The following is a 25701-nucleotide window of genomic DNA, read 5'->3' on the forward strand; positions in this document are numbered from 1 at the left end:
GCCAAAAGCAGATGCTTAACCGACTGAGCCACTCAGGTGTCCCAATATGCCTCCTTTTTGACCTTGCAATTCTGCTCCCAATTCCACACCATCCCAAGGAGAAAAAAATCAGAGCTGTATGCCAAGTTGTACTTTTGAGGGTCTCCGGCACATTGCTGTCATAACTATGAAACTATGGGAATGACCTAAATTACCGACAGGGTAGGTTCAAGAAAGATCATACCTCCCAACAACTGAGTCCATTCCAGCCAATATAAAGTAGGTGTAGAAATACATGTAATGACGGGGGAAAACAGTTACAGTATATTTCTGAATGGAATAAAACAAGCTAAATATTATGTTGAGTGCCATATCGTTCAGGGGGTGAGATTAAGGATCATGATTTTTATTTCCTCTTTGCGCTTTTCTGAATTTTCTGTTTTCTGAAATAAGCATGCCTTACTTCTATAATTAGAAAAGCACAATAAATGCTACTTAAAATAATGACAAATAAAAGGAAGCAAAAGGAGGCAAGAAAGAGGACAGGCCCAGGGTTATAAATTAGTGGTTTTCAAATGCACTGGGCGTGAGAGTCACCTGGGGCTTAGAATAACACAGGTTCAAACCCCAGCCCTGCTGCTTACCAGCAGTGTGACCCTCAACTTCTCTGTGTCTCAGACCAGACTCCCCATCTATAAAATGGGGATAACAATAGTACCTACCTCAGAAGACCATTGGGAGGGGTAAATGAGTTACTATGCATGAAGCCTTCAGAGGGGTGCCCGGCATGGACCTATAGGTGTGTTAGCCAGTGGGACTACTAAAATCTTGATCCCATCGTTCTGGGATGGGGCCAGGGAATCTGCAGGCTTAACAAACTCCCCTGATGACTCTGGACCCGTGAGAAACACTGGAAGGAAATCCACTACAATGCCCCCATTATCTTTGGTGGCCCTGGAACTATCTGCAGGAAGTCTTGGGCACTAGGAGCTGTCTGAGGGAGATCTCACTAAAGGAGATCACAGAGCCAGTTTTTCCGTCCTCCCTCCATTCAGCTGGGTCACTCCCAACCCTCCCCTACACCTGCAGAGCCTCTCCTGAATGGGCTGGTGTGGGCATCGGCACCCTCTGCAGACAACTTTGGGTACTGCAAGAAAGAAAAGGGGGCATCTTGCTTACATTTCTCGGATGACAGCCACTCTGCCCCCTGGCATAAGGGATTGGGGGCTGGGGGAATCCTAGGTCTTGCAGGAGATAAGGAACAACCACCTGGTGTCAGAACACACAGGTTCCGGCCCTGGTCCCGACATTAAATATAGCGGAGGAGAAACCACTTCAATGCCCTCCGCCTCAGTTTTTTTCATCTATAAAGAATATCAGCACTCGGGCGCCTGGGTGGCTCAGTTGGTTAAGCGACTGCCTTCGGCTCAGGTCATGATCCTGGAGTCCCGGGATCGAGTCCCGCATCAGGCTCCCTGCTCGGCGGGGAGTCTGCTTCTCCCTCTGACCCTCCCCCCTCTCATGTGCTCTCTCTCATTCTCTCTCTCTCAAATAAATAAATAAAATCTTTAAAAAAAAAAAAAAAAAAAGAATACCAGCACTCATGTCTCGAGAATCTCCCATGAGAGAGTTACGTCATACTTTTTACTTTATTTAATCCTTGCCACAACCACGTCCTCTCTCCCGGTGAGGAAATGGAGCCACAGAGAAGTTAAGGAACTTGCCCAAGGTCACAGGGCTGGTAGGTGGCAGAGGCAGAATTCAAACCCAGAGGCCAGGCCTTTAATACGTCTGCCCTTCCTTTAGAGAATGAGGGCAGCATTAGATGTGAGCTAGCGCCAGGCTGGGCTCAAGCAAACTGAGATTCTTCCTGGGCCCCCACCAATGCCAAGCTGAGGAGCAGCCCCAACCTGGGCCAGGACGAGCACACCCTGGGATTCCTCACCAGGGCCTGAGAGACTGGGCTGGGGAGTGAGCCTTCTGGCAGATGAACAGTGACTCAGGTGGAGGCAGGTGGGAGGACAGAGGGGAGGCAAGGCGCTCCCTCAAACACTTCTTAAAAAGCCCCGCAGCTCATGGGGCGCCTGGGTGGCTCAGTCGTTAAGCATCTGCCTTCGGCTCAGGTCATGATCCCAGGGTCCTGGGATCGAGCCCCACATCGGGCTCCCTGCTCGGCGGGAAGCCTGCTTCTCCCTCTCCCACTCTCCCTGCTTGTGTTCCCTCTCTCGCTATGTCTCTCTCTGTCAAATAAATAAAATCTTTAAAAAAAAAAAAAAAAAAGCCCACAGCTCAAACACAGCCTGCTCATGATGCACTTATCATGATTCCCCTGAATAAAGACGGGGGTCCTAGTGGGGTTTGCCCTCCCAGGCCCAGAGAGAGAAGTCCTGCTGGAGTCCTAGCCCTGTGACATCTCCATCAATACTTGTCCCTTGCCCCTTTGAAGGGAGCAGGGCTAACTAAGGATGACACAACACATGGAGACAGAAAAGGCCTTTTCCACTCAAGGTCCCCTCTTCCCTCCCCATTGCTAGCCCCACCCTCAAAAGGCCTCTGAACCGTGAGGGGCCGCCTGTATTGAACACAGGTGGGTGGGCAACTGGGGCTGGATCCTGCAGCGTGGTGAACACCTGGACCAACGCCTCACGTGGGGCTGGGGGACCTGTAGGTGGAACTACAGTCACTGCTAAAGAAATAACCAATGAAGTACATGCTGATGTTATACCCATTTTACAGATGGAAAAACCGTGGCACAGAGAGACTAAGTAATTTGCTCACACTCCTAGGAAGTAACTGTGGCAGATTGTATTTTCCAAAGACAGCCACACCACCCCACGACATATCCCCCATCCCACGTGCTCTTATTACCATGTGACACTGACCCCCTCCGTTCCCTCCTCCTGGATCCGTGTGGGTCTGTGACTATGGCAGGAGCGGTGCTACATCATCTCCGAGAGCAGGTAAGAAAAGGTAAAAAGGTTCTGCGAGCGATTTCTGGGGATTCTTGCCCCTTAACCCAGCCACCATGCTGTGAGGAAGCCCAAACTAGCACAGAGGGAGGTGGCCTGTGTGACAAGAAGACTGAGCCCACGGAGAGGCCCGTGTGGGCAGGAGACGCATCCTCAAACCAACAGCCAGCATTAAATGCCAGACGTCAGCAACTGAGCCTTCAGACCATTCCAGCCCCTACTCTGAGCCGCCCCAGATGAGGACTGCTCTGCCCAAAGTGCAGACTCCTGAACAAAATAAATGTCGCCAGTTTTAAGCCATAAGCTTCTGGTCAGTGTATGATGCAGTATAAAATAACCAGAAGACTGGTAGAGCCAGAACAGGACCCACAAGCTGGCTCCAGCGCCTGAGCCCCTGGCCATTCGGCAATGGTCTCTGTGTGTGAGAGACAGCACCGAGGAGGGGGTTAGAGCCTGGGCCTCGAGGCAGATGTATCTTCAGATATTCATTCATTCATTCAATCAATAGGTGCTTACTTACTGCATCCCGGGATATTGTGATTTATAAGAAATATCTATTTGGTCTTTGTCTACAGTTCCTGGCTCACAGCTCCCCAAACCCTTGGAATTTCATAAGTGCTGAGAGTGATTAAGGTGTCTTGTGTGAATGAGGTGACTTTTAGAAGCACCAAAGGTTGGAGGCTGGTTGCCAAGAGAACCAATCATGTGATTAGAGGGTTGGAACTTTTAGTCCCACCCCGACCTCCAAAGAGAGGAGAGGAGCTAGAGGTTGATTCCATCGCCAATGGCTAATGATTTAATCATTTATGACTCATAAGAAAGCCTCCATAAACAGGCACAAGGACAGGGCTGGGAGCACTTCCAGGTTGGTGGACACGTGGAGAATAAGGTAACCCTCTCCCCACACACTGCCCCACACACCTCTTCCATCTGCCTGTTCCTGAGTTACATCCTTTCATAATAAATGGATAATCTAGTAAGTAAAATGTTTCTCTGAGTTCTGCGAGCTGCTCTAGCAAATTACCCCAACCTGAGGAGGAGGTCCTGGGAACCTCTGATGTACAGCCAGGGGGTCAGAAGCATAGGTGACAACCTGGGCTCGTGACTAGCATCTGTGGGACTGAACCCTTCCCCTGTGGAATATGGTGCTATCTCTGGGGAGATCATGTCAGAATTGAGTTGAATTCTCAGATACCCTGTTGGTGTCCAAATTGTTTCATTACATGTATGGGGAAACTTACCCACCCACCACCCACACGCGCGCACGCACACGTGCACACACACACACACACACACACACACACTGGAATTGGTCTCAGACCAGCCCTACTGTGTTCCAGGCTCTGCTAGTGCTAAGGATATAATGGTGAACAAGACAGATCCCTGCCCCAGGGGGACTGGGAGGGAGGGGGTGAAAGATGAAAGAGAGATCACTTTACAGCCATATTTACAAGGTGACAGGATCCAAAGGGGCCTGGGTGGGTGGGGAGCCCCGTTTGGAAAGGGTGACCTGGGACAGCCCCTCTGAAGGGGAGACGGCAAGGACGAGATGGCCCAGCTTCGTGAAGAGTGAACGCAGCAGCCAAAGTCAAGAACAGAGCTGGGGTGCATCCTGGTTCCACTGCTGACTAGCTGTGTGGGCTTGGGGAAGTGACCTAGCCCCACTGAGCCTCCACTTCCTCATAAAATATGGATGCTTTCAGAACCCACCTCCTAGCATTGCTCTGAGGAGCCAAGGAGCTAATACAAGTACAGTGTGCAGCCCAGGACCTGGCTCAGGAAGAGCTCCATAAATATAAAGGATTGTGGTGACAGGAATTACTCGAGGTGAAGGGCTCCGGTGGAATGCCCAGAGCCCCCCGAGACCACTCTGCTCCCTGTCAGAAACTGTGCTGGCCACAGCTGCCGGGGAAGAGGGCGTGGACGGCCGCACTGATACTCAGGCCTGGGGGGCCGGGTGGTCAAGTGTGTGGGGTGCACACCTACTTCCCTGAAGCATGCTGACACGTACAGCCAGGCTTGTGCCCACCCCCTGCAGCCGTTCCTGACTCATCTCCTCAATCCAGGGCTCACCCATCTGCCACCGTAGGTTCAGAGCTCAAAGGACGGGGCTGGAAGATGCACTGGTTATCCCTCCCAGGCCCTGCTCCATAGGCAATGGGCACCCACAGAGCCAGTGGGGGAGAAGCAACTTCCTCAAGGCAGAGGGAGGTACAGGGACAGGAAACTTGGAGAGAGGGCAGAGCAAGGCAGGGCAGAAGACTCAGGAGACCCAGGGGGCCAGGAAATCCTGCTGGGGTCAAGTATCACCTGCCATCAGACAGGCACACCCTTGAGGACTCTGGAGAGCACCCAGTGGGTGGCCAACACACATACCCAGAGGAAAGAACACGAACACACAACAAAGCACACAATAATGCACATAGGGACACACACGTACAGAGATGTGCAGCAACGTGTCCTCCAGACATGTGTGCACAGCTCCCTGTTCCCGGCCGCCGGTCCCTCCCCTCCCGCTCTTGCTCACTACCAGTCATCTCATCGGCAAGGCCCCCAGGGGCCCATGCCTGCTGCCATCTGCTGACCCGGACCTGGCAGGGCCCAGCCAGCAAACCCAACATAATCCAGGAAGCAGGCTGCCAGCCCTGGACCGGAACGAGGGAAGGGGGTGGGAAACCAGCTGGCCCTGAGACCTTCGCATGGGATTCAGGCCCAGTCCCCCAGAGCACAAGCCCTGCGTTGGTGTCCCACCTGCCATGTGAGCCCCTATCGCTGCTTTACATCTTGAGCAAGTGGAGAGGAATCCCCTTATAACTGTACAGAAGCCCCGAAGGGTTGTGGCAAATAAAAACCAACTACAGCATGGCTGGCTAAGATCAGCCATGAAGCAGAACTTCCCCCTAGACAAGCACCAAAGCATTCAAAGAGAGGTGTGGGCAAGAAGAGACTGTCATCTAGCTCCATAAAGAAGTCTTCTTTAAAAAGGGAGGAGGTGGGGTGCCTGGGTGACTCAGTCAGTTTAGCGTCTGCCTTCGGCTCAGGTCATGATCCCAGGTTCCTGGGATCGAGCCCCACGTCGGGAGCCTGCCTCTGCCTCTCCCCCTGCTTGCACTCTCTGATTCTCTGACCAATAAATAGATAAAAACCTTTTTGGGGCGCCTGGGTGGCTCAGTTGGTTAAGCCACTGCCTTCAGCTCAGGTCATGATCCTGGAGTCCCTGGATCGAGTCCCGCATCGGGCTCCCTGCTCGGCAGGGAGTCTGCTTCTCCCTCTGACCCTCCCCCCTCGCATGTGCTCTCTCTCATTCTCTCTCTCTCAAATAAATAAATAAAATCTTTAAAAAAAAAAAAAAAACCTTTTTAAAAAATAAATAAAAAGGGAGGAGATGGATACACTAGCATTACCGATTTTTCTTTTTTACTAAATTTATTAAAAACGAAAGGAGTTCCAAATTGCAGAGGTCAGAGAGATCTTTAAATGGCTGTAAATGAAGAGCATGGCTGTTAAACACCCCCCAGGGTGCCTGTGACCTGGCCTGCAGGCAGAGGGGTGGATGCAGGGACCTGAGCTGCCCGCGCATGAGCACGAGGCAGCTGGGCCCCTTCCCCACCTGGGACGTCTCCCTGAGGGGTTGGCATGTTTCTCAGAGACAGTAGGTGGGCTCGGGAGACCAGGGCCACCACGACACAAGGCCTTGGCAGAGGCACGTCCTCGACAGGTCCCAAGTGTTTGCAGTCAGCATCTCGGCTGCCAAAGCAGATGGTGGCCGAAGAGGGGCTGGGAGACACTCAGAGGGCAGAGAATGAGGAGGCCAAATCTAGGTGCTATACTCTGAAATCCGAAGCCTGCCTGGGACCCCCAACTAATCCTCAACCACGGTCATCCCTTACCTCTCGTCGCTCTCCCAGAGGCCTGCCCCAGGCACCCAGGCTGCCCACCCCGCCCCGCAGGCCTGGCTCCTCCTCACTCTTGGCCACCTTCCTTCCCTCTCTGCTCTCTATTTTCTCTCCCCCTCCTTCCTCCCCTGTACTGAACTCCCCACTGACTGTGGCCCAGACCCGTGCCCACAACCATCTGCCAACTGCACACGCCGGCACCTGCCCTCCTGCCACTCCTCTTCCAAGCACTTGCTTCAAGCCGCCCACACCCCTCGCCTCCCTCTGTCCACTGCCAGGGACAAGCCCAGCAAGAGGCACCTCTGAGCAGCTGGCCCAGGGGCAGGGCGTCCTGGCTCCAGTTCACAGACTGTGCAACAGAGCCCTCCAGGGGATCTGGGAGACGGGGCCGCAGCTCCAGGAGGAACTGACCAGGGCAGGTGTCTGGCCCTGGAGCCCCAGATTCTACTGCCAGGGGCTGGGGGGGGGGCATGGGGGCATCTTTAGAGGTCACTTAATCCACCTCCTCCTCCACGTGACTGAATGAATGTCTGAGCCCCCCAGAATGTGCTATCTTGCCAACTATACAGAAATATATTTTAGGACCCATCGCCACGTCCAAAAATTCAATAAATACCTTATTTAACACTTACAACCCCCGATAAGGAAAATGAGGCTCAGAGAAGTTAGGCAATTTGCCCAAGGTCATGCAGTGCTGGATACCTCAGTATGCCACTTCAAACCCTCTCTGCCCTACTTCCTACTCCAGCCCCTTCAGCAACAACCAGCTCCCTGAAGACTTCGAGAAGCAGCATACGGTCCACGTGCAAAACTTCAGCCCCGAGGGCTGTATGGGGCCTTCCTTGAGGCTGCAGTGTGGGACGCCCGCAAGAACCCACATGGGTCTCACACAGGTGCAGCCTGCAAGCATGTGGGAGTTAATGTCCACAGAGTCATCCTGTCCAGTGGGGAAGAGAGCTGAGGAACGCTTCCCTATTTCTCTCCCCAACAGGACAGTTCTGAAATGCATTCCATACGGCTCCTCAGGAGCCTGCCCAGGACAGAATGGTGGTCATAAAAATAATGTATTCTGGGGCACTGGAGTGGAGCAGTTAAGCATCCGATTCTTGGTTTCCACTCAGGTCATGATCTCAGGGTCATGGGATCGAGCCCCACGACAGGCTCTGCACTTAGCACAGAACCTGCTTGAGATTTTCTCTGCCCCACCCCTCACGCTCGTTCTCTAAAATAAATAAATAAATCTTTAAAAAAAAAAAAAGCATCCTTGGGGCGCCTGGGTGGCTCAGTCAGTTAAGCATCTTCTTTCGGCTCAGGTCATGATCTTGGGGTCCTGGGATCAAGTCCCACATCGTTGGGCTCCCTGCTGGGCGGGGCGTCTGCTTCTCCTTCTTCTCCTGCCCCCACCCCTGCTCCTGTGTGCACTCTCTCTCTCTGTCTCAAATAAATAAATAAAATCTTTTTTTTAAAAATGCATCCTTGTAATGTTTTCCCCTTTTCCATTTTTTTTTTAAGTAAGCTCTACACCCAACGTGGGTCTTGAACTCACAACCCCGAGATCAAGAGTCCCATGCTCCATGAACTAAGCCAGCCAGCCGCCCCATGCTTTCCCCTTTTCCCCTTCATGCCCTTTGCCATGCCCTTGCTTCCCAAGACCACCTCCCAAATAAACCACCACACACAAGCAGCTTCTGCTTTGGGGGAACACCGGTGGAGACCCAGTGAGAGGGTGGAGGGGCTGGGATACAAACCCAGGTCTGAGTAACCACAGGGCCTTTATGCTTAACCAGTTACTGCTGCTACCACCATCCATGCCAGGGTCCCTTTTCCTCAAGGTTCAAGTCATTCTGAACCCCAGTGGCTCAGCCACACTTGCTCCAGACAGGGTGCGGGGAACAGAGAGAGGATGAAGGTACCTGCCGCAGGAGGGTCATCTCTCTGGAACTGACGCCACCTCCACCAAATTGCTCCAACACCCTGGGTTGAGCAGGAGTCCTAGCTAGATATGCCCTGGCCCTACCCACACGTAGCATCTGCCTCTATCCAGAAATTTCTGGGGCTCTTCAGCTCCAGTCCCCCATCCCAGCCCCCAAGCAGACCCCCAAGCGCCCCCCCCAATCTTCAACACAAGTCTTGGAAGGGAGGGGGGACCTCAGGTAGCTTCTTGAAGCCTGAGCAGCCAGAACTAGCAGACGCCCACACTGCCCCACCCCTGGACTCAGAAAACCCAACACACCTGCTTGGAGGTGAGGATAGAGCCTCCCGCAACTCCTGACCAAGTCACAAAGATGTGATGGGACTTTCCTGGGGGAAATCACTCCTGGGACCTCAGAGCCCTGAGTCACTCCCAGCCTCCCTGCCCAACCCCACCCGTACCCTGGCAGCTGTTTGGATCCTCCTTAACCCGCAGCAAAGGGGGGGGGGGGGACCTCCTTCCCTCTGCATGGGAAACTGAGGCCTGTGGGGCTTAAGGCAAAGCCGCAGTGTCACAAAGCATGAAAGGAACCCAAGAGCCCTGGCACCCGGCCCAGGAAAACCCTATTATTCCCTAGGGAGGCTGCTCTGAAGGGGGCTACTCAACAGAGGCAGATCTCCAGCATTCAGAGCCCAAACCCCACTTGCATATAAATGCCCTTGGGTTTGTTAAGGAGGGTGTAGAGGGAGCTACAGGAAACAGATGAGGAGGAAGAAGGATGTCCCCCCAACCAGCTCCCGGTCCAGACACGCAGTATCTGGTGGTGGAAAACCAAGTCGACTCTACACAGTCCTGACGTCCCCTGAACACACACCTGCCCTAGCCCCCCCACCCAAAGCTGGCTCTCCCACACGCCCTCACCCAGGGCCTCCAGAAATGAGCAGCAGGCTGGTGGCTGGCCCTGCCCCTGAGGTCCATTAAGGCCTCTCTGCCAGCACCCTGCCATCCTGGCCGCCCTCTCCGCAACAGGCACAGGTTGGAGTGACGATGGGGTGGGGTTTATGCCCTTTGAGGGGGAAAGGAAAAAAAAAACTAACCCAGACTAGCCACAGGATCCTCCTGGGGTTCCTGGCTGTTTCCTTCTGCCACCACCTGTAAACACCCCACCTCTGACCTCCACCTCGGTCAGGTTCTCTAGCCAAAGACTTTGACAGGGGCTGAGCAATGTCTGCCTCAGGCACACACACACACCCCGAAACGTGATGTGTGTGCGCAACGCCCCACCCGCATGGACTGCTGAGGACAGTCACCCCATCTGCCAAACAGAGCCCATTACGCTTAAATGCCCTGTGCAATCGGAGCACAGAGCTCACACACGTACGGGTGCATTTCTCTTTGCAAACACACGCATTTACACTCGCAAAAGACACCCCGGTTCCACGCTCAGTCACACCCAGGACTCGCGCCCCGATCCAGGCTGTTCATGGAATCCCCACCCGGCCCCGGACCCACTGACCTTCTCCGACGCACGGCGCCCAGAGCTCACTCCTCGACGCGGACAGAATGTCAACAGTCAGCGGCGGCGGCTCACCCCGCCCGTGCGCCCGCAACGGCGGCGTCCTCCCGCCTCCATCCGGACCCAAGCCCCCTCCCGGCGGCGGGCTTCCCTCGCAGCCCGCCCAGCCGCGTGCGCCGTCACCGCCGCCGCACACGCGCACGGCCGGCCGGCGGCTGCGAACGCACAAAGCTGCGCCCTCCGCGCCCGGCGGCCGCCCGCACACCTGGCGGGCGCGCCCCCCGCCGCCCGAGCCGCGCGCCCGCCAGCTAGGGGCGCGCCCGGCCCGCTCCGCCCGCGCCCGGGTCCTGGCGGTGCCCGCCCGGCTCGCCCAGCGCCGCCGCCGCCGCGCAGCTGCTGAAGGGGGGTCGGGGAGAGGGGGGGGTTGCGGCGGGTCCCGAGCGCCGAGCCCGCACTGGGGAAGCTCTCGTCGCCGGCGCTAGCAAGCTTCCCGAGGCGGCTCCTCGGGAACAAAGGCGCGAGGCGGGGCGGGCGCGCCCAAGGGACCCGGGGGAGAGGAGGGAACAGCCCACCAGCCCACAGAAGTTTCTGGAGCATGGGGCCCCGGGGCGGTGGGGAGGGGAGGTGTGGAAAGATCCCTGGGTTCCTGGTCTATTGAGGTGGACACTCCGAGGCTCTCTCCAGCTCTGTGTGGGGTGGGCCTAGCGAGGAGGTACAGTGTTTTCTGGATTTGGAGGCAGGAGGCCTCTGGGACGGCCAAAGCCCTGAAGCTGCCCCTGCTTTGTACCCAGCAGCCGGGAGCTTTCGCTCGTTCACTCCACAGACTTCCTCCCAGCTTCTGCCAAACCAAGGACGCTCCCGAACTTGAAGGGGTCCTCTAGGCAGCCTTTGGGGTGCCTGAGTCCTTTCCTTGGTAACCTCCACACCAGGCGGCCTCTGGAATACGGCTTGTACACTTCAGGGATGAGAAGCTTACTCCCTCAAGGGGCAGCCCATGCTGTCCTCAGGCAAATCTAAGTGCTAAAAGCCATTCTTCAGCTTCATGGAAATCTGCCTCCCTTCTGTCTGTTGACCACAGCATCACTCTGCTCTGGCCACAATGGCTTTCTGCTTCTAGAATATACTCAGGGCCTTGTCCTTGCTGTTCCCCGCCCTGCAATTCTGTTCCATCCCATCTCCTGTGTCCCCTTCCCCTATCCACCAGCAGCTTCTCCATATGGCTACCCTTGCATCCTTCAGGACTCAGCTTCTCAGAGAGGCCTTCCACCTCATCCAAAGTCCCCCCCACACACACACTGGTCCCCCTTTCTTGATGCCCTGTTTTAGCACCTTCAGCACCCTGGTTGTCATAGGAAATTCTCTTGTCTATGTGTCTATGGTCTATCTCCCACTAGAATATGTGCCCCATGGAGGCAGAATCCTTGTCTGCCTTACCACGAGACCCTGTAACACCAAGGCCTGACCCAGAGCAGGGAGAAGGAAGAAAGGAAGCCAGAGGTGGCCAGCCCATGGTCTGAGTCCTTTCAGCAGCTTTATCCATCATCCTGAAATGCAACCTGCTCACCCATTCCAGGGTAATATCTGGTGCAGTGTTACCAGAGGAAAGGCACTTAGCCCCAGGCCACCAAACAAATGAACAAATGAAGGAACCTTCCTCTTAGAGTCTGAGACTCTAAGGCCTTCCTTCCCCTGCGCTGGACTCTGCTCTGAGCTCTTGCAGCCCCAAGATGCAAGCATTTTCTTAAAACCTAAATCATGGGGCCAGACCCAAGCTTCTAGTCAATTAGAACCCCTCAGACAGCTCTGATTCCCTTGTCTTGCTCCCAGGTAGAGGCAGGACTGGAGGCCAAAATAGATTTCTCCTTCATCCCTGTTAAATTGTACCTACTAGACTTGGACCTGGAATCCAGCCTCCAGGGCATTTTGGGTCCCCACTCTGCCATCTTGCCTGTTGGGATGGTGCCCAGGTTCCTGCCATCAGCAATGTCACCAGCTCTCCACATCCTTCCTCAACAACCCACTCATAAACATGTGGACGCAGCCAATGGCAGCCCACTCATCAGACTCAGAACTACAGTCTTCTGTTCTGCCACCCCCAACCTACGTTCTAGTCTAGAAAACTAATCGGAAAAGTGAATAAGCTTCCCCCAGCAGGATGGGTTCTCGGCGAATTCACTTGCTGCTGCTGATCATCCACCTCTACCAAATCATCTCTTTAAAAACAAACTCTGGGGCGCCTGGGTGGCTCAGTTGGTTGAGCGACTGCCTTCGGCTCAGGTCATGATCCTGGAGTCCTGGGATCGAGTCCCGCATCGGGCTCCCTGCTCGGCAGGGAGTCTGCTTCTCCCTCTGACCCTCCTCCCTCTCATGCTCTCTGTCTCTCATTCTCTCTCTCTCAAATAAATAAATAAAATCTTTAAAAATAAAAAATAAAAAAAATAAAAACAAACTCTGAAATGTGACCAGGACAAATCCTGAGTTCCTTATTTATGGTTTCTGGACTTATTTCCTCTTTGTAAAGATAGACATTACCTTAGCTATCTCCTGCCTTTGGGCACACACCTTATTCTCTGAGAGGCAGTGTGCATGATGGTTATATGCACTGCAACTTACTAGCTGTTATTTAACCCCTGTGCCTTGGTTGAGTCATCTGAAAAATGGGGAGAACAAGAGTACTTAAATCATAGCATTGTTATGAAGACTAAATCAATTTATTCTTATAAAGCATTTACACATGACACATAATAAGCCCTCAAAAAATTAACTATTAATATTCTGTCACAAAAATTAGTACAGAATATGGCAGCCTCCTCTTCAACTCCCCCGGGGATGTAGCCTTCCCAAGTATGAAAACTGATTTTATTTCAAATGGCTCCATCCTGTCTTATGATTGCTGCCCTCCTCCAAGGACTCAGCTCTACTTCTGTGACTCTCTCTCATTTTTTTTTTCTTAAGATTTTATTTATTTATTCGACAGAGATAGAGAGCACAAGCAGGGGGAGTGGGAGAGGGAGAAGCAGACTCCCCAATGAGCAGGGAATCCGACACGGGGCTCGAACCCAGGACCCCAAGATCATGACCTGAGCCGACAGAGCCACCCAGGCACCCCTACACCTGTGACTCTCAAATGTGTTCTTGCTCTTTGGCTCAGAAGACAGAGCAGCTCTGTCAGCTCCAGGCCACCTGCATGGGCAGGAGGTCTCATCCTCCTCTTCTCCCCTTGCTGTTACCTTGGGCAGGTACAGCTGGCCCACCCGTCTTGGAGTCTGGGAGGCTAGCCTCTCTCCCAGCCTTCCTACAGGTTCTGAGCCTGCATTGTGTTTGTCTGTCATTCCCCCAGTACCTGTTTCATGAACTCCTTCTCTGACACAGGGCCTCAGGATACAGCAAAGAACAAGCTGGAGAAGGCCCTGCCCTCATAAACCTTATGAGGGGGAGCGGTGTCATGGACAATGAACAAACAGACCAACAAGAGAAGGTCAGATAGTGGCAAGAACTTTGAAGGAAAGGAGAGAAGGTGAGGGAGAAGCTACTTTATTGTATCAGAGGCGAATGGCACACATTAGGGTTTTGCACATTGCCTGCAACCGACCCCAACCCTGTGCCCTCATGTCCATGTGCGCTCCCCTGCTCCAAGGGCAGCCACACTGGCCTCTTTCTTTTTCCCTGCAAGCATTCACAGCTGTACACTCAGAATTTCATTTTGGCAGCCTTCCCAATAGTCTTGCCTCAAGCTCCAGGGGGGTTTCTGTCTTTTCTCTACATTATTTGAAATCCACCCTCCGGAGTCCAGGGCGCTTGTCTGACTACCCACTCCCTGACTACCGGGAGTTCCCAGGTGGCCTGAGTCACCTTTCCCAGAGTTCCTGTCACTTCCACATCATCCTCCAATTAATTCTTCCTCCAGAGTATCAGATCGAGATCCAGAGTACCCGGCCACCTCACTATTTCCTTTACCTACCGAAATCTCAATGAGACAAGAGGGAGCAGATGCACTGCTCTTAGCTAAATAGGATTCCTGGCAGCTATCTAGGAGGTGAAGTCTCCCAGTGACTTCTAAATCTTATTCCTGGGGTCGGCTGGGGAGAAGCAGTAGAGCATCACCCCTGTTCTCTTGTTGGCCAGCCCATGATATACCCCCCAAATGATACCACCTCCACTCTTCTTTCATTTAAACCACCCCGGGGAAGTGAGGCTTGCTCACTCTTGGCTGTGAGGGTCTACTAATTTAGGAGCAAAGTGGTCTTGAGGGGGAACATGGAAGAAAGGTTCGGGATCAGGTCTAGCAAAAGCCTTGGGAAGGGGTGAGGCTGCAGCAGGGTTACCCAGGATCTCTGTGGAGACTGCTAATGCTCGTCACATCGGTCCAGTGTGGTGGAAGAGGGGGCAGGAGGCTGGGAGCAGGGATCTGGGCCAGGAAAAGCCCTCTTCTCCCAGCCCCTCACTCAGACTCAGGCTCCCAGCTGGATGCCCTGAGGAGGGAAGGAGGAGATGAGGAAGGCAGGGCTGGCTCCATCCACCCAGGTCAAGGAGGGGTGGGGAGGCTGCCCAGCAAATATGACAGCCACTCTCCCTCTTAAAGAGGAACCAACTGACCCCTAGGCCTTAGGATTCTCTGCAGGCGTCATTTCCCTTGAGACTCATGATCTTCCTGATAGAAGGCAGGGAATATGTAATCATACCCATTTTACAGAGGAGAAAGCAGAGGCAGTGATCTGCTTCAAATCACTCCATGCCTTCTAGGCTGAACAAGCACCCAGGCTGACATACTCTTTCCAGAACCCTGGGAGCCTCCTCTGCCCCGAGGGCAGTGATCCCCCATGGCAGATTTGCAACCAGTGTGCAGCCAGCTGCGTAAGTACCGCCTTTGGAGAACAAGGACTGTGGGTCCCTTTACCTGGAGGGAGACTCAAGGTCGGCGCGGCTGAGGATGCGATGCTGCTGTGGGCTGTAAAGCCACTGGAAGGCTGTCAGGGTCCTCTCCTCAACTCGGAACCGTCCTTCCTGCACGTACCTGCGGGCAGGACAGGAGAGAGTGAGGGGATGGCAGGCAGCACTCTGCACAGCTTCTTTGGGAAGTTGACCCTGCTTGCTGGAAAAAGATCACTGAGGGGTACCTGTCCCCAAACCTCCCCCCGGCTCATCTGCCAGAAAGCCCTGTTTCCACAAGGCCACAGTTAGAATACCCTGAAGAGGAGGCAGCTACAGGGTTTCAACTCACTGATGGAAAAGCTTTCTGAAAGTTAGCTGTCTAAAATTGAAAGGAGTCACTTGGAAGGGGTGAGTTCCCTGTCGCTGGAAGAATGTAAGCAGAGGCTAGGCAAGGGATTCAAGCATTAGACAAGGGATCATTTTCCAAGCTCCTTATAGGACTGAGATACTGGACTTCCTGATTTCCCAGCAGGAGAAGGGCTGCCCTGGAGTGGGGGTCATGAGGCAGATGTCAGAATTAGGTTCTTCCAGAACCTCTCACAGGGTCTCAGCCACTGTCTGGATGGACAGTAAGCCTACAGTAAGAATGAAGGAAGCTGGGCTGGGCAAGGTGAAGACAAGTGGGTCCCTCCCACTCTGGCCACCCCCTTCTGAAGTGTGAATCCATTCATGAGTTCAACATTTATTATCTACGATGATGAGCAAGAGAGACTTAATCCCTGGAGTTTACAGTCTTCTGGAGAGAGAAACCACCAAATAGTCACATGAACAAATGTATCATTACAGACAGGCCCTCTCATACATTACCAGCAAGAGTGTCAGCTGGGATAACTCCTCTGCTGGACAACCTAACAACACTTGTCTAAATTACAAGTGCAGGGGCGCCTGGCTGGCTCAGTCGATAGAGTGTGTGACTCTTGATCTCAGGGTTGTAAGTTCAAGCCCCAGGTTAGCTATAGAGATTGCTTAAAAATAAAATCGTTAGAGCGGCTGGGTGGCTCAGTTGGTTAAGCGACTGCCTCTGGAGCAGGGAGCCTGCTTCTCCCTCTGCCTGCCGCTCCCCCTGCTTGTGCGCTCTCTCTCTCTCTCTCTCTCTCTCTGTCAAATAAATTAATTTAGAAAAATAAATAAATAAAATAAAATAAAATCTTTAAAAATTCTTTTAATTAAGGGGCGCCTGGGTGGCTCAGTCGTTAAGCGTCTGCCTTCGGCTCAGGTCACGATCCCAGAGTCCTGGGATCGAGTCCCACATCGGGCTCCCTGCTCCGCGGGAAGCTTGCTTCTCCCTCTGCCGCTCCCTGCCACTCTGCCTGCTTGTGATTCCTCTCTCTCTCTCTGTGTCAAATAAATAAATAAAATCTTTAAAAAAAAAAAAAAATTCTTTTAATTAAAAAAAATAAATTACAAGTGCACTTCCTTTGTAGGACAAGGATCCCCTTTCAGAGAATTTATCTACAGATTCTACCATGTGAACAAGGTTAAGTGGGGCATTGGTTTTGGGGGTTTGTTTTTTTGTTTGTTTGTTTTTTAGTAATCCTTACACCCAACATGGGGCTCAAACTCACGACCCCAAGATCAAGAGTCGCATACTCTTCCAACTGCCAGGTGCCCCTGTGGCATTGTTTATAAGAGCAAAAGTCTGGGAACAGCCTAAGCAGTCATCAGTAGGAGACTAGTTAAATAAATTATGGTACAACCATATGGAAAAAACAGTGTGCAGTCATTAAAGATGTTTTAAATGAGGATATTCTCTGTGCACTATCATGCAAAGATCTTCAAGATACATTGTTAAGATAAAAAAAAAACAAGTGCCAGAAATAGCCGTATGTGTAATTTATGTTAAAAAAGGGGGAGAGAATAAAATATGAATTCATATTTGTTTATAGAGAGAAATTCTGGAAACACTAATAAAAACAGTTAGAACTGGGTGAATGGGGGCATGGGAGAGTGACTTTTTAACAATGTATGTTTTCATACAGGAGAGGTATTACCTATTCCACATGGGGTGTGTGTGTGTGAGAAGGAGAGAGAGAAAGAGAGAGAGAGGGAGAAACCACGAACTACAGAAAGTGCTATGAAAAAAAAAATTGTGGGGCGCCTGGGTGGCTCAGTTGGTTAAGCGTCTGCCTTCAGCTCAGGTCATGATCCCATGGTCCTGGGATCGAGCCCCGCATTGGGCTCCCTGCTCCACGGGAAGCCTGCTTCTCCCTCTCCCACTCCCCCTGCTTGTGTTCCCTCTCTCGCTGTGTCTCTCTCTGTCAAATAAATAAAATCTTTAAAAAAAAAAAAAGGGGGGGGACTCTTGAGTGAGCTAAGGAGGCAGTGTTTGTTGCACAGGGTGATGGGTTGGACATGGGTGAAGGGGAGACCGGCAGCAAAGTTGTTCCCCAGTTCCTAGTTGGGGTGGGCAGTTGACCACAGTGCCATTCACGCTGGACAGGAGCAGGTTTGGGAGGGAAGATTGTGACTTCCGTTTGGGACGCGACCCTCCTCTGTGATATGCTTCCTGCGCCAAGATGACTCCCCTCCTGTAAAACCTGGTTCAAAGTGTGGCTCCTCCAGGAAGCCCACCCTGATTAATCCCATCCTATTCTGATGACAACTTTCTACACCTTTCCCCGTCCGTCCGTCCGTGGACTCCCTGGGACTCAGCCCTGAATGACACTGTTGCCATCTCTGCAGGAGAAACTGGTAACACCAGTTGCCTCCAAGAAGGGGAACTGAGTGGCTGAGGAGCACTGTTTTAGTGCTTTTTGAATTTGAACCATGAGTATACTATGTATAGTATCTTTTTTTTTTTTTTTAATTTGAGGACTCTGCTGATCATGAAGTCTTAGGTCATTAGGACGAGGAGAACCCCCAGAGGTCACTCATCTGTTCCAAGAGCTTTGTTTTACAGATGAGGACATGAGGCCCAGAGCAGGCACAGGGCCTGCCCAAAGATGTGGCAGAACCAAAACCTGATAGTGATGTCCCCTCACTTCCAGGCTGATAGACACAACAGCGCTGCCCTTGACCCCACCAAGCACACACAGGCCCCCAGGCTGCGGGAGAAGTAGACCCACTCCGGGACCACGCGCACCCAAATTCTCTCCTCACTCACCACTCCCCCGTGCCTCTTGCGGGATGCAAACCCCTCAGCTACAAGCACCACCTCCGCCTCCTTGGGGCTCCCTCTCCTCCCACTCCCGTGAGGCAGGTGGAAGGCCCTGTCCTCCACCCTGCAGGCACCCTGGCCTGGATTCAACTTACCAACTGTGGCTCAGTGATCTTCCCGCCACGAGTCCCAGATTCCTCATCGGTAACATGGGAGTGACAATAACACCCACTTTGAAGGGTTGGGGCAAGGACTACATGAAATAATGTGAGGGAATCCCTTGCCACGTAGTCCTCTTTATCATCTTCCCTCCACACCATCCCCATCGGCCTTCACCAAGTCACAGGCCTTACGTGCTTTACCAATGATGGACAAACCCACACCCTCTAAGCCTCACAGCAAACCCCCTGGAACGGGTCGATTCCGTTTTAGAGATGAGGAAGAAGAGGCCAGGGGAGGGGAGTGAACTTGTCCGAGGTCACAAATGCAGTCAGCTCATGGCATCCAGTGTCCTCCTAACCAGCCCCCTACACACACACACACACACACACACACACACACACACACCCTCTCCCTCCCCCATACCAGCCCCCACTTCCCAACCCAGACCCCTGCCCAAAACTGTTAGTGTCCTCCCACTGCTATCAAGTATCCTCCAAACTGCCCACCTGAGAGCCCGACCTCTCCCACTTTGTTCCTTTCCAGCCTTCCCCACCATGTCATGCCGCCCACCCCCCCCCACATCACACGCATGGGCCCCCGCATGTCTCATCTGTCTGTCCTTCTCTAAGCATGCCCTGCCTGTTCTTACCTCAGAGCCTTTGCTCAGGCTTTGCTCTGACCTGAACTGCCCTCCCTCCATCTCTCTCCCAGATCTGCCCACCTCTCCTCGACTCCTCAAACCACACTGCCTCTAAGAGTCTGTCCCTGATGCTCTAACCAGAATGAAGAGCCAGGCTCTGGCGAGGCCTCGCTTAACCTTGATCACAACATTGCTCTCTACCTGCCTTTACATGAGTTATTTATGTGCCTGTCTGTCTCCTGCCAAGTGTAAAGATCGTGTCTGATCACCTCTGAAACCCCTGCAACATCCTCGCGCAGCCCTCTCGCCAAAGCCCAGCCTGCCAAAGTCACAACAACAACACCGATCAATTCATCACATCCTTGGGAAGCTTCCTTCACAGAATGCCCTGGCACCGATGATCTCTATTAACGGATCCAATGTATCAACCTCACGTATCTGTTGTATTGGACCACACTGAAGGAACAGCACCCATCCCCACATATATCCCGCATTCACCTGCCATGTACCTGAAATCCTGTTGAACTGGACTCTGGGGGAGATTAAACACTGCAGAGGCTCACCCTGTGAGCCACCGTCAGCCATTGAAACCCGAGCAAGAAACAGCTGCTCAGATTATCTCTGGGAGAGTGGCAGCCAGGAGCCCTGGGCATAGTCAGGGACACTTTGAAGGGAATGGGAAGAGGGAGGGCAGAAGCTGTTCCTAGAAACAGGCCCGAGGTTCTGGGGGTGGGGTGATACCTCCAGGAGGACGCAACCCATCACCAAAAGAGAAACCGGTCAGGCACTTTACAGGTTACACCTATTTTTTCAGATGAACTCTGGGGTAGGTCAGGCAGGCATTGAACCCTGAGCCTTGACAACATCAGGCCAAGTGAAAGAAGCTAGTGGCAAAAGACCACATGCTGTACGATTCCGTTCATATGAAATGTCCGGAATAAGCGAATCCTTAGAGAAAGTAGATTTGTGCTGGCCTAAGGCTGGGGTTGGGGGGGGGGGGCGGAGAGGAGAGTTGGAAGCTAATGGAGGTGATTACCGATTACCTGCTAACCGTTATGGGGTTTCTTTACAGGGAGATGAAAATGTTCTAAAATCGATTATGGTGACGGTTGCACAACTCTGTGAAATACTAAAAACCATTGAATTTTACACATTCAATGGGTGAGTTGTAGGATACGTGAATTCTATTTTAATAAAGCTCTAGGAGCACCTGGGTGGCTCAGTCAGTGAAGCATCTACCTTCAGCTCAGGTCGTGACCCCAGGGCCTGGGATCAAGTCCCACGTTGGGCTCCCTGCTCAGCGGGGAGTCTGCTTCTCCTTCTCCCTCTGCCCCTCCCCCTGCTTGCACTCTCTCTCTCTCAAATAAATAAAATCTTTAAAAGAACATTTTTTAAAAATTAAAAAAATAAAGCTCTTATAAAAAAGCAAACATCCATGCTCTTACAAAAAGCAAACATCCATGAGTGTATACTGATATAAATAAATGAATAAATAAATAAATGGGGGAAAGAGATAAATCTTCCATGCAGAAGAATTCCAAACAATATATGTAAAAACTCTGCCCTCCAGGGAGCAGATCACAACTACACTCTACTTAAAGGTGAGCTTCACATAGTAACTTCCTTCCCAAGAGTACTCTATGGGAAGGGAGAGGGGAACAGTAACCTTCCAGCTGAGAAGCCAGACAAACACTAACTCAGCCAGGTGACCAAAGTCAATATGGACCGGGATAAATCACGTTAATGATATGTACCCTCGATATGATGTGATGACATGGCACTCCAACCCTGTGATCCTTCTCCCAAAAGTTCATAACCCCTAATCATGAGGGGTTTTCTCTAATTGCGAGAAAAACATCAGACAAATTCCTCTTGAGGGATGTTCTACAAAAAGACCAGTACGTCCTGAACTGTCAAGGTCATCAAAAACAAGGAAAGTCCGAGGGGCACCTGGATGGCTCAGTCAGGTAAGTGTCTGCCTTCAGCTCAGCTGATGATCTCGGGGTCCTGGGATGGAGCCCTTGTCAGGCTCCCTGCTCAACGGGAAGTCTGCTTCTCTCTCTCCCTCTGCCCCTTCCCTGCTTGTGCTCTCTCTCTCTCTCTCTCACTCACTCTCTCTCAAATAAACAAACAAAAATCTTAAACAAAACAAGGAAAGTCTGAGAAACTGTCAGAGCCAACAGGATCCTAAGGAGGAATGACAACTAAATGTAATGCAGTATCCAGATGGGACCCTAGAACAGAAAAAGGACATTAGGGAAATACTAAGGAATCTGAATAACCTATGGATTTTAGTTAATAATAATATATCAATATTGGTTCATTCATGTAACAAATGTACCATACTCGTGTATGATGTTCATAGGGGAAACTGAGTGTAGGGTATATGGGGCTCTCTGTACTATCTTCTCAATTTTCCTGTAAATCTGAAACTGTTCTAAAATAAAAAACTTACCAAAAACTAAAAAAAAAGACGAATTCCCATGATAAACAAAGAGCTTTTACAGATCAATATGGAAAAATACTTAATGAGCAAACCAGTAGGGGAGAAAAAAAGGCAAAGGAAATTATAGTTTCTACTTTACAAAAGTAGAAACACAAAAGGCCAATAAACATGAATAAAATGCAACTTTTCTTAAAGAAATGAAAATTACAGGAACAATGAGAGAATATTTTTTTTCACTGGTGAGACTGGCCAAGTTTTAAAAGTTTGTTAATTCCCGGGGCGCCTGGGTGGCTCAGTCTTTAAGCGTCTGCCTTCGGCTCGGGTCATGATCCCAGTGTCCTGGGATCAAGCCCCGCATCGGGCTCCCCGCTCTGCGGGAGGCCTGCTTCTCCCTCTCCCCTCCCCCTGCTTGTGTTCCCTCTCTCACTCTCTCTCTGTCAAATAAATAAATAAAATCTTAAAAAAAAAAAAAGTTTGTTAATTCCCAGTGTGGGTAAAGTTGTGGAGAAAGTGACATCTCACACATCATTGGAGATAATATGAAATGGTACAATTTCTTTGGAGGTCAGGTCGGCAGTATCTTTCACAATGTGCACGTTTTACTTTGCAATTTTACTGTGCAATTTTACGTTGAAGATTATATGCAACCATTACCTTTGCACATGTTTGCATGGAATAGGTTTAAAGATGTTCATTGCCGCAATGTGTGTAATATCAAAATATTCGAAATACCCTAAAAGGTCATCAGTAGAGGCTGGGTAGAGAAATTACAGTCCAATTCATAGTGGAATACCCTGCAGCCAATAAAAAGAATATTGCCAGAGCACACTGCTCGGCTTCTCAATGACTTAAACAGCCTTGGCCTCGAGCCTCCTGGGCTCTCTCCCCCAGACTCGAAGGCCCCACCATCAGAACCTGGGCAGGGCCCAGCACAGGCTCTCAGATAGAACAGGAAGGCTGAAAACCGGACATATTTAACAGCCTGTGCTGTTGATGAACCCAATCAAATTCTAATTTAGTTTTTGGTACTTTATGGAGAATTTGGAGGAGAGTCCAATGGAAGAGGACAATTCTGAAAGGTAAGTGAATATGAGGATTTTTTTTTTACATATACCTGTCATTATATTATGCAGAGTACATTCACTGCCCTAAAAATCCTCTGTGCTCTGCCTACTCATCTCCCCCCACCCCCCACGCACAAACACAAAAGATTTTGCCTTTTCCAGAATGTCCTATAGTTGGAACCACGCAGGATGCAGCTTCTTTCACTGACTCGTGTGTATTTAAGGTTCCTCCCTGTCTTTTCATGGCTTGATGGCTGATGTCTTTTTAGTATCAAAAGATATCCCACTGTCTGGCTGTGCCAGTTTTTTTATCCATTCACCTACTGAAGAACATCTTGGTTGATTCCAACTTTAGCAGTTATGAATAAAGCAGATATAAACATCCACATGCAGGTATTCATGTGGACATGAGTTTTCAGCTGAGGAGCGAGATTGCTCGATCGTATGGTAAGAATATGTTTAGTTTTGCAAGAAACCACCAAACTGTCTTCCAAAGTAGTCATCCGATTTTGCATTCCTACCAGCAATTCCTGTTGTTCCTCATCCTCGCCAGCATTTGGTGCCACCCGTGTTCCAGAATTAGGCCATTCTAACAGGTGTGCAGTAATATCTCATAGTTGTTTTAAGCCTCTACTTCTTTTAAAAGCATGCATTTCAACAGACTATCGATATAGTTTTTAAATTATCCTAATTCTCAGGCGCCTGGGTGGCTCAGTTGGTTAAGCGACTGCCTTCGGCTCAGATCATGATCCTGGAGTCCCTGGATCGAGTCCCGCATTGGGCTCCCTGCTCAGCAGGGAGTCTGCTTCTCCCTCTGACCCTCCCCCCTCTCATGTGCTCTCTCTCTCATTCTCTCTTTCTCAAATAAATAAATAAAATCTTAAAAATAAATAAATAAATAAATTATCCTAATTCTCAGAGCACCTGGGTGGCTCGGTTAAGCGTCTGCCTTCGTCTCAGGTCATGGTCCCGGGGTCCTGGGATCGAGTCCCGCACTGGGCTCCCTGCTTGACTGGGAGCCTGCTTCTCCCTTTTCCTGCCGCTCCCCCTGCTTGTGCTCTCTCTCAAATAAATAAATAAAATCTTTAAAAAAATAAAATAAAATATCCTAATTCTTGAAAGATCCTAATTCTCCCACAAATTTGAACATGGCACAGTTAAAGCTTACCACAGTTAAAGTTTAAAAGTGGTTCTGCCTTGAGTTTTCACTTTTATTTTTTTGAAGACTTTACTTATTTATTTATTTGAGAGAGAGAGCACACAAGCAGGTGGAGGGGCAGGGGGAAAGGGAGAAACAGACTCACTGCTGAGCAAGGAGCCCGATGTGGGACTTGATCCCAGGACCCTGGGATCATTACCTGAGCCAAAGGCAGATGCTTAACCAACTGAGCCACCCAGGCACCCTGGGTTTTCATTTTCAAAAAGCACTTGAAGCATTTTATTTTATGAGAGAACCACTAAAGTCTCACCCCATATTCTGTGGCTATTCAGGTGTGTCTATGCCCTTATGTACCATGAGCACATTAAAAGGGTAGCCAATCTGAACAGCTGAAAAACTTTATAACTAGGAGTTCCAACAGCTCAACAGATGCATTCATTTCCTGCAGAACTGGTACAAACTATACCAATAGCTTAGGGTATGAATTTAAGCAGAGTTCTTTCCTAATGAGTCACTTGAATCCTCCTTCCCCCTCAACCTCTATTATTATAAAGTTTAATATCTTGCTTTTGAATGCTCCAAAAACCCCCAAAGCCTTACTCAGTTCTGCTTCTGAAATACCAGAGTAGAGAGAACTGTAGTCAGCAGCGCTCTAGTGCTCTTGCTCTCTGCACCACAAGGTGGCACTGTTGAACACCAGTCCTGCACAGCCTGGTGGACGCATAAACCGCTGTGGGGAGGTCCTTGTTCTGTATCTGCTGTTTCGGCAGTGGCGTGCCACATTTGGGCTCCAAAGGGGGCTCCCTTGCTTCACGTTCAGACATTATTCCCCCAATGAGACCCTGAGCAGCGTCCACGAGCTTCCAGGTGTTGAGCCTGAATCATTCACCACTTAGACTCCCAAGTTTTTCTGGGTAAGTTTTATGGACTGAGTGTTTGTGCCCCCGCCCCTATCCCCTCACCCCCACCTCAAATTCATATATTCAATACAACTCTGTTGGGGCCTTTGTGGAACTAAGGTTAGATAAGGCCCTGACCCAACAGAATTTGAGTCCATATAAGAAAAGCTCTCTCACCATGTTGAAGACACAGGGAGAAGGCAGCCATCTGTAAGCCAGGAAGAGGGCTCTCACCAGAACCTCACCATGCTGGCATCCTGATCTTGGATTTCCAGCCTCCAGAACTGTGAGAAAATAGATGCCTGTTGTTTAAGCCACCTAGTCCGTGGTGGTCTCTTCTTTTTCTTCTCTTTAAATTTATTTATTTATTTTTAAAGATTTATTTCTTTATTTTAGAGAGAGAGGGTGCCAACATGAGTGGGGGGAGGGGCAGAGGGAGAGAAGCAAACTCCCCGCTGAGTGTGGAGCCTGACCCGGGGCTCGACCCGGGGCTCGACCCGGGGCCCCACGAGGCATTCGATCTCACGACCCTGAGATAAAGACCTGAGTCAAAATCAAGAGTCAGACGCTTAAGTGACTGAGCCACCCAGGTGCCCCTTTAAACCTATTTATAAGAGCACTTCTTACGTTTAGCACATTAGCAGTTAGCTTGTTTTGTGTAAATATTGTTGTTGTTGTTTTTTTAAAGATTTTATTTATTTATTTGACAGAGAGAGACAGAGAGAGAGGGAACACAAGCAGGGGGAGTGGTAGAGGGAGAAGCAGGCTTCCTGCTGAGCAGGGAGCCCGACGCGGGGCTCGATCCCAGCACCTTGGGATCATGACCAGAGCCAAAGGCAGCCGCTTAACCGACTGAGCCACCCAGGCGCCCCTGTGTAAATATTGTTATCCAGATTCTAGTTTGCCTTTTAACTTTATTGCGGGTTTGCATGAGTTTTTGTTGCCCAATAATTTACCATTCATTACCCTCTCTATCACTCAAAACTCTGTGGTTGCGGGGCGCCTGGGTGGCTCAGTCGTTAAGCGTCTG

General features: G+C 50.9%; 1 protein-coding gene across 4 annotated transcripts in view; it reads right to left on the minus strand.

Annotated features, from left to right (window-relative positions):
* Window positions 1–25701, minus strand: part of RAP1GAP2 (RAP1 GTPase activating protein 2) — a 233298-nt gene that overhangs the window by 205085 nt on the left and 2512 nt on the right. For 3 of the 4 annotated variants that reach the window (XR_013446056.1, XM_078068051.1, XM_036097956.2), the window contains exon 2: window positions 15170–15286. Coding sequence is in view for 2 of the 4 variants with exons in the window: in XM_078068051.1 (XP_077924177.1) it covers window positions 15170–15286 (117 nt within the window). In the remaining 2 variants the exon portion in view is untranslated. Of the gene's footprint in view, window positions 1–10272; window positions 10421–15169; window positions 15287–25701 lie in introns of those variants that run through there. The other variant, XM_036097959.2, reaches the window with a different exon arrangement.

This window comes from Halichoerus grypus, chromosome 2 (assembly GCF_964656455.1).
Source record: "Halichoerus grypus chromosome 2, mHalGry1.hap1.1, whole genome shotgun sequence".
Classification (NCBI taxonomy): Eukaryota; Metazoa; Chordata; class Mammalia; order Carnivora; family Phocidae; genus Halichoerus; species Halichoerus grypus.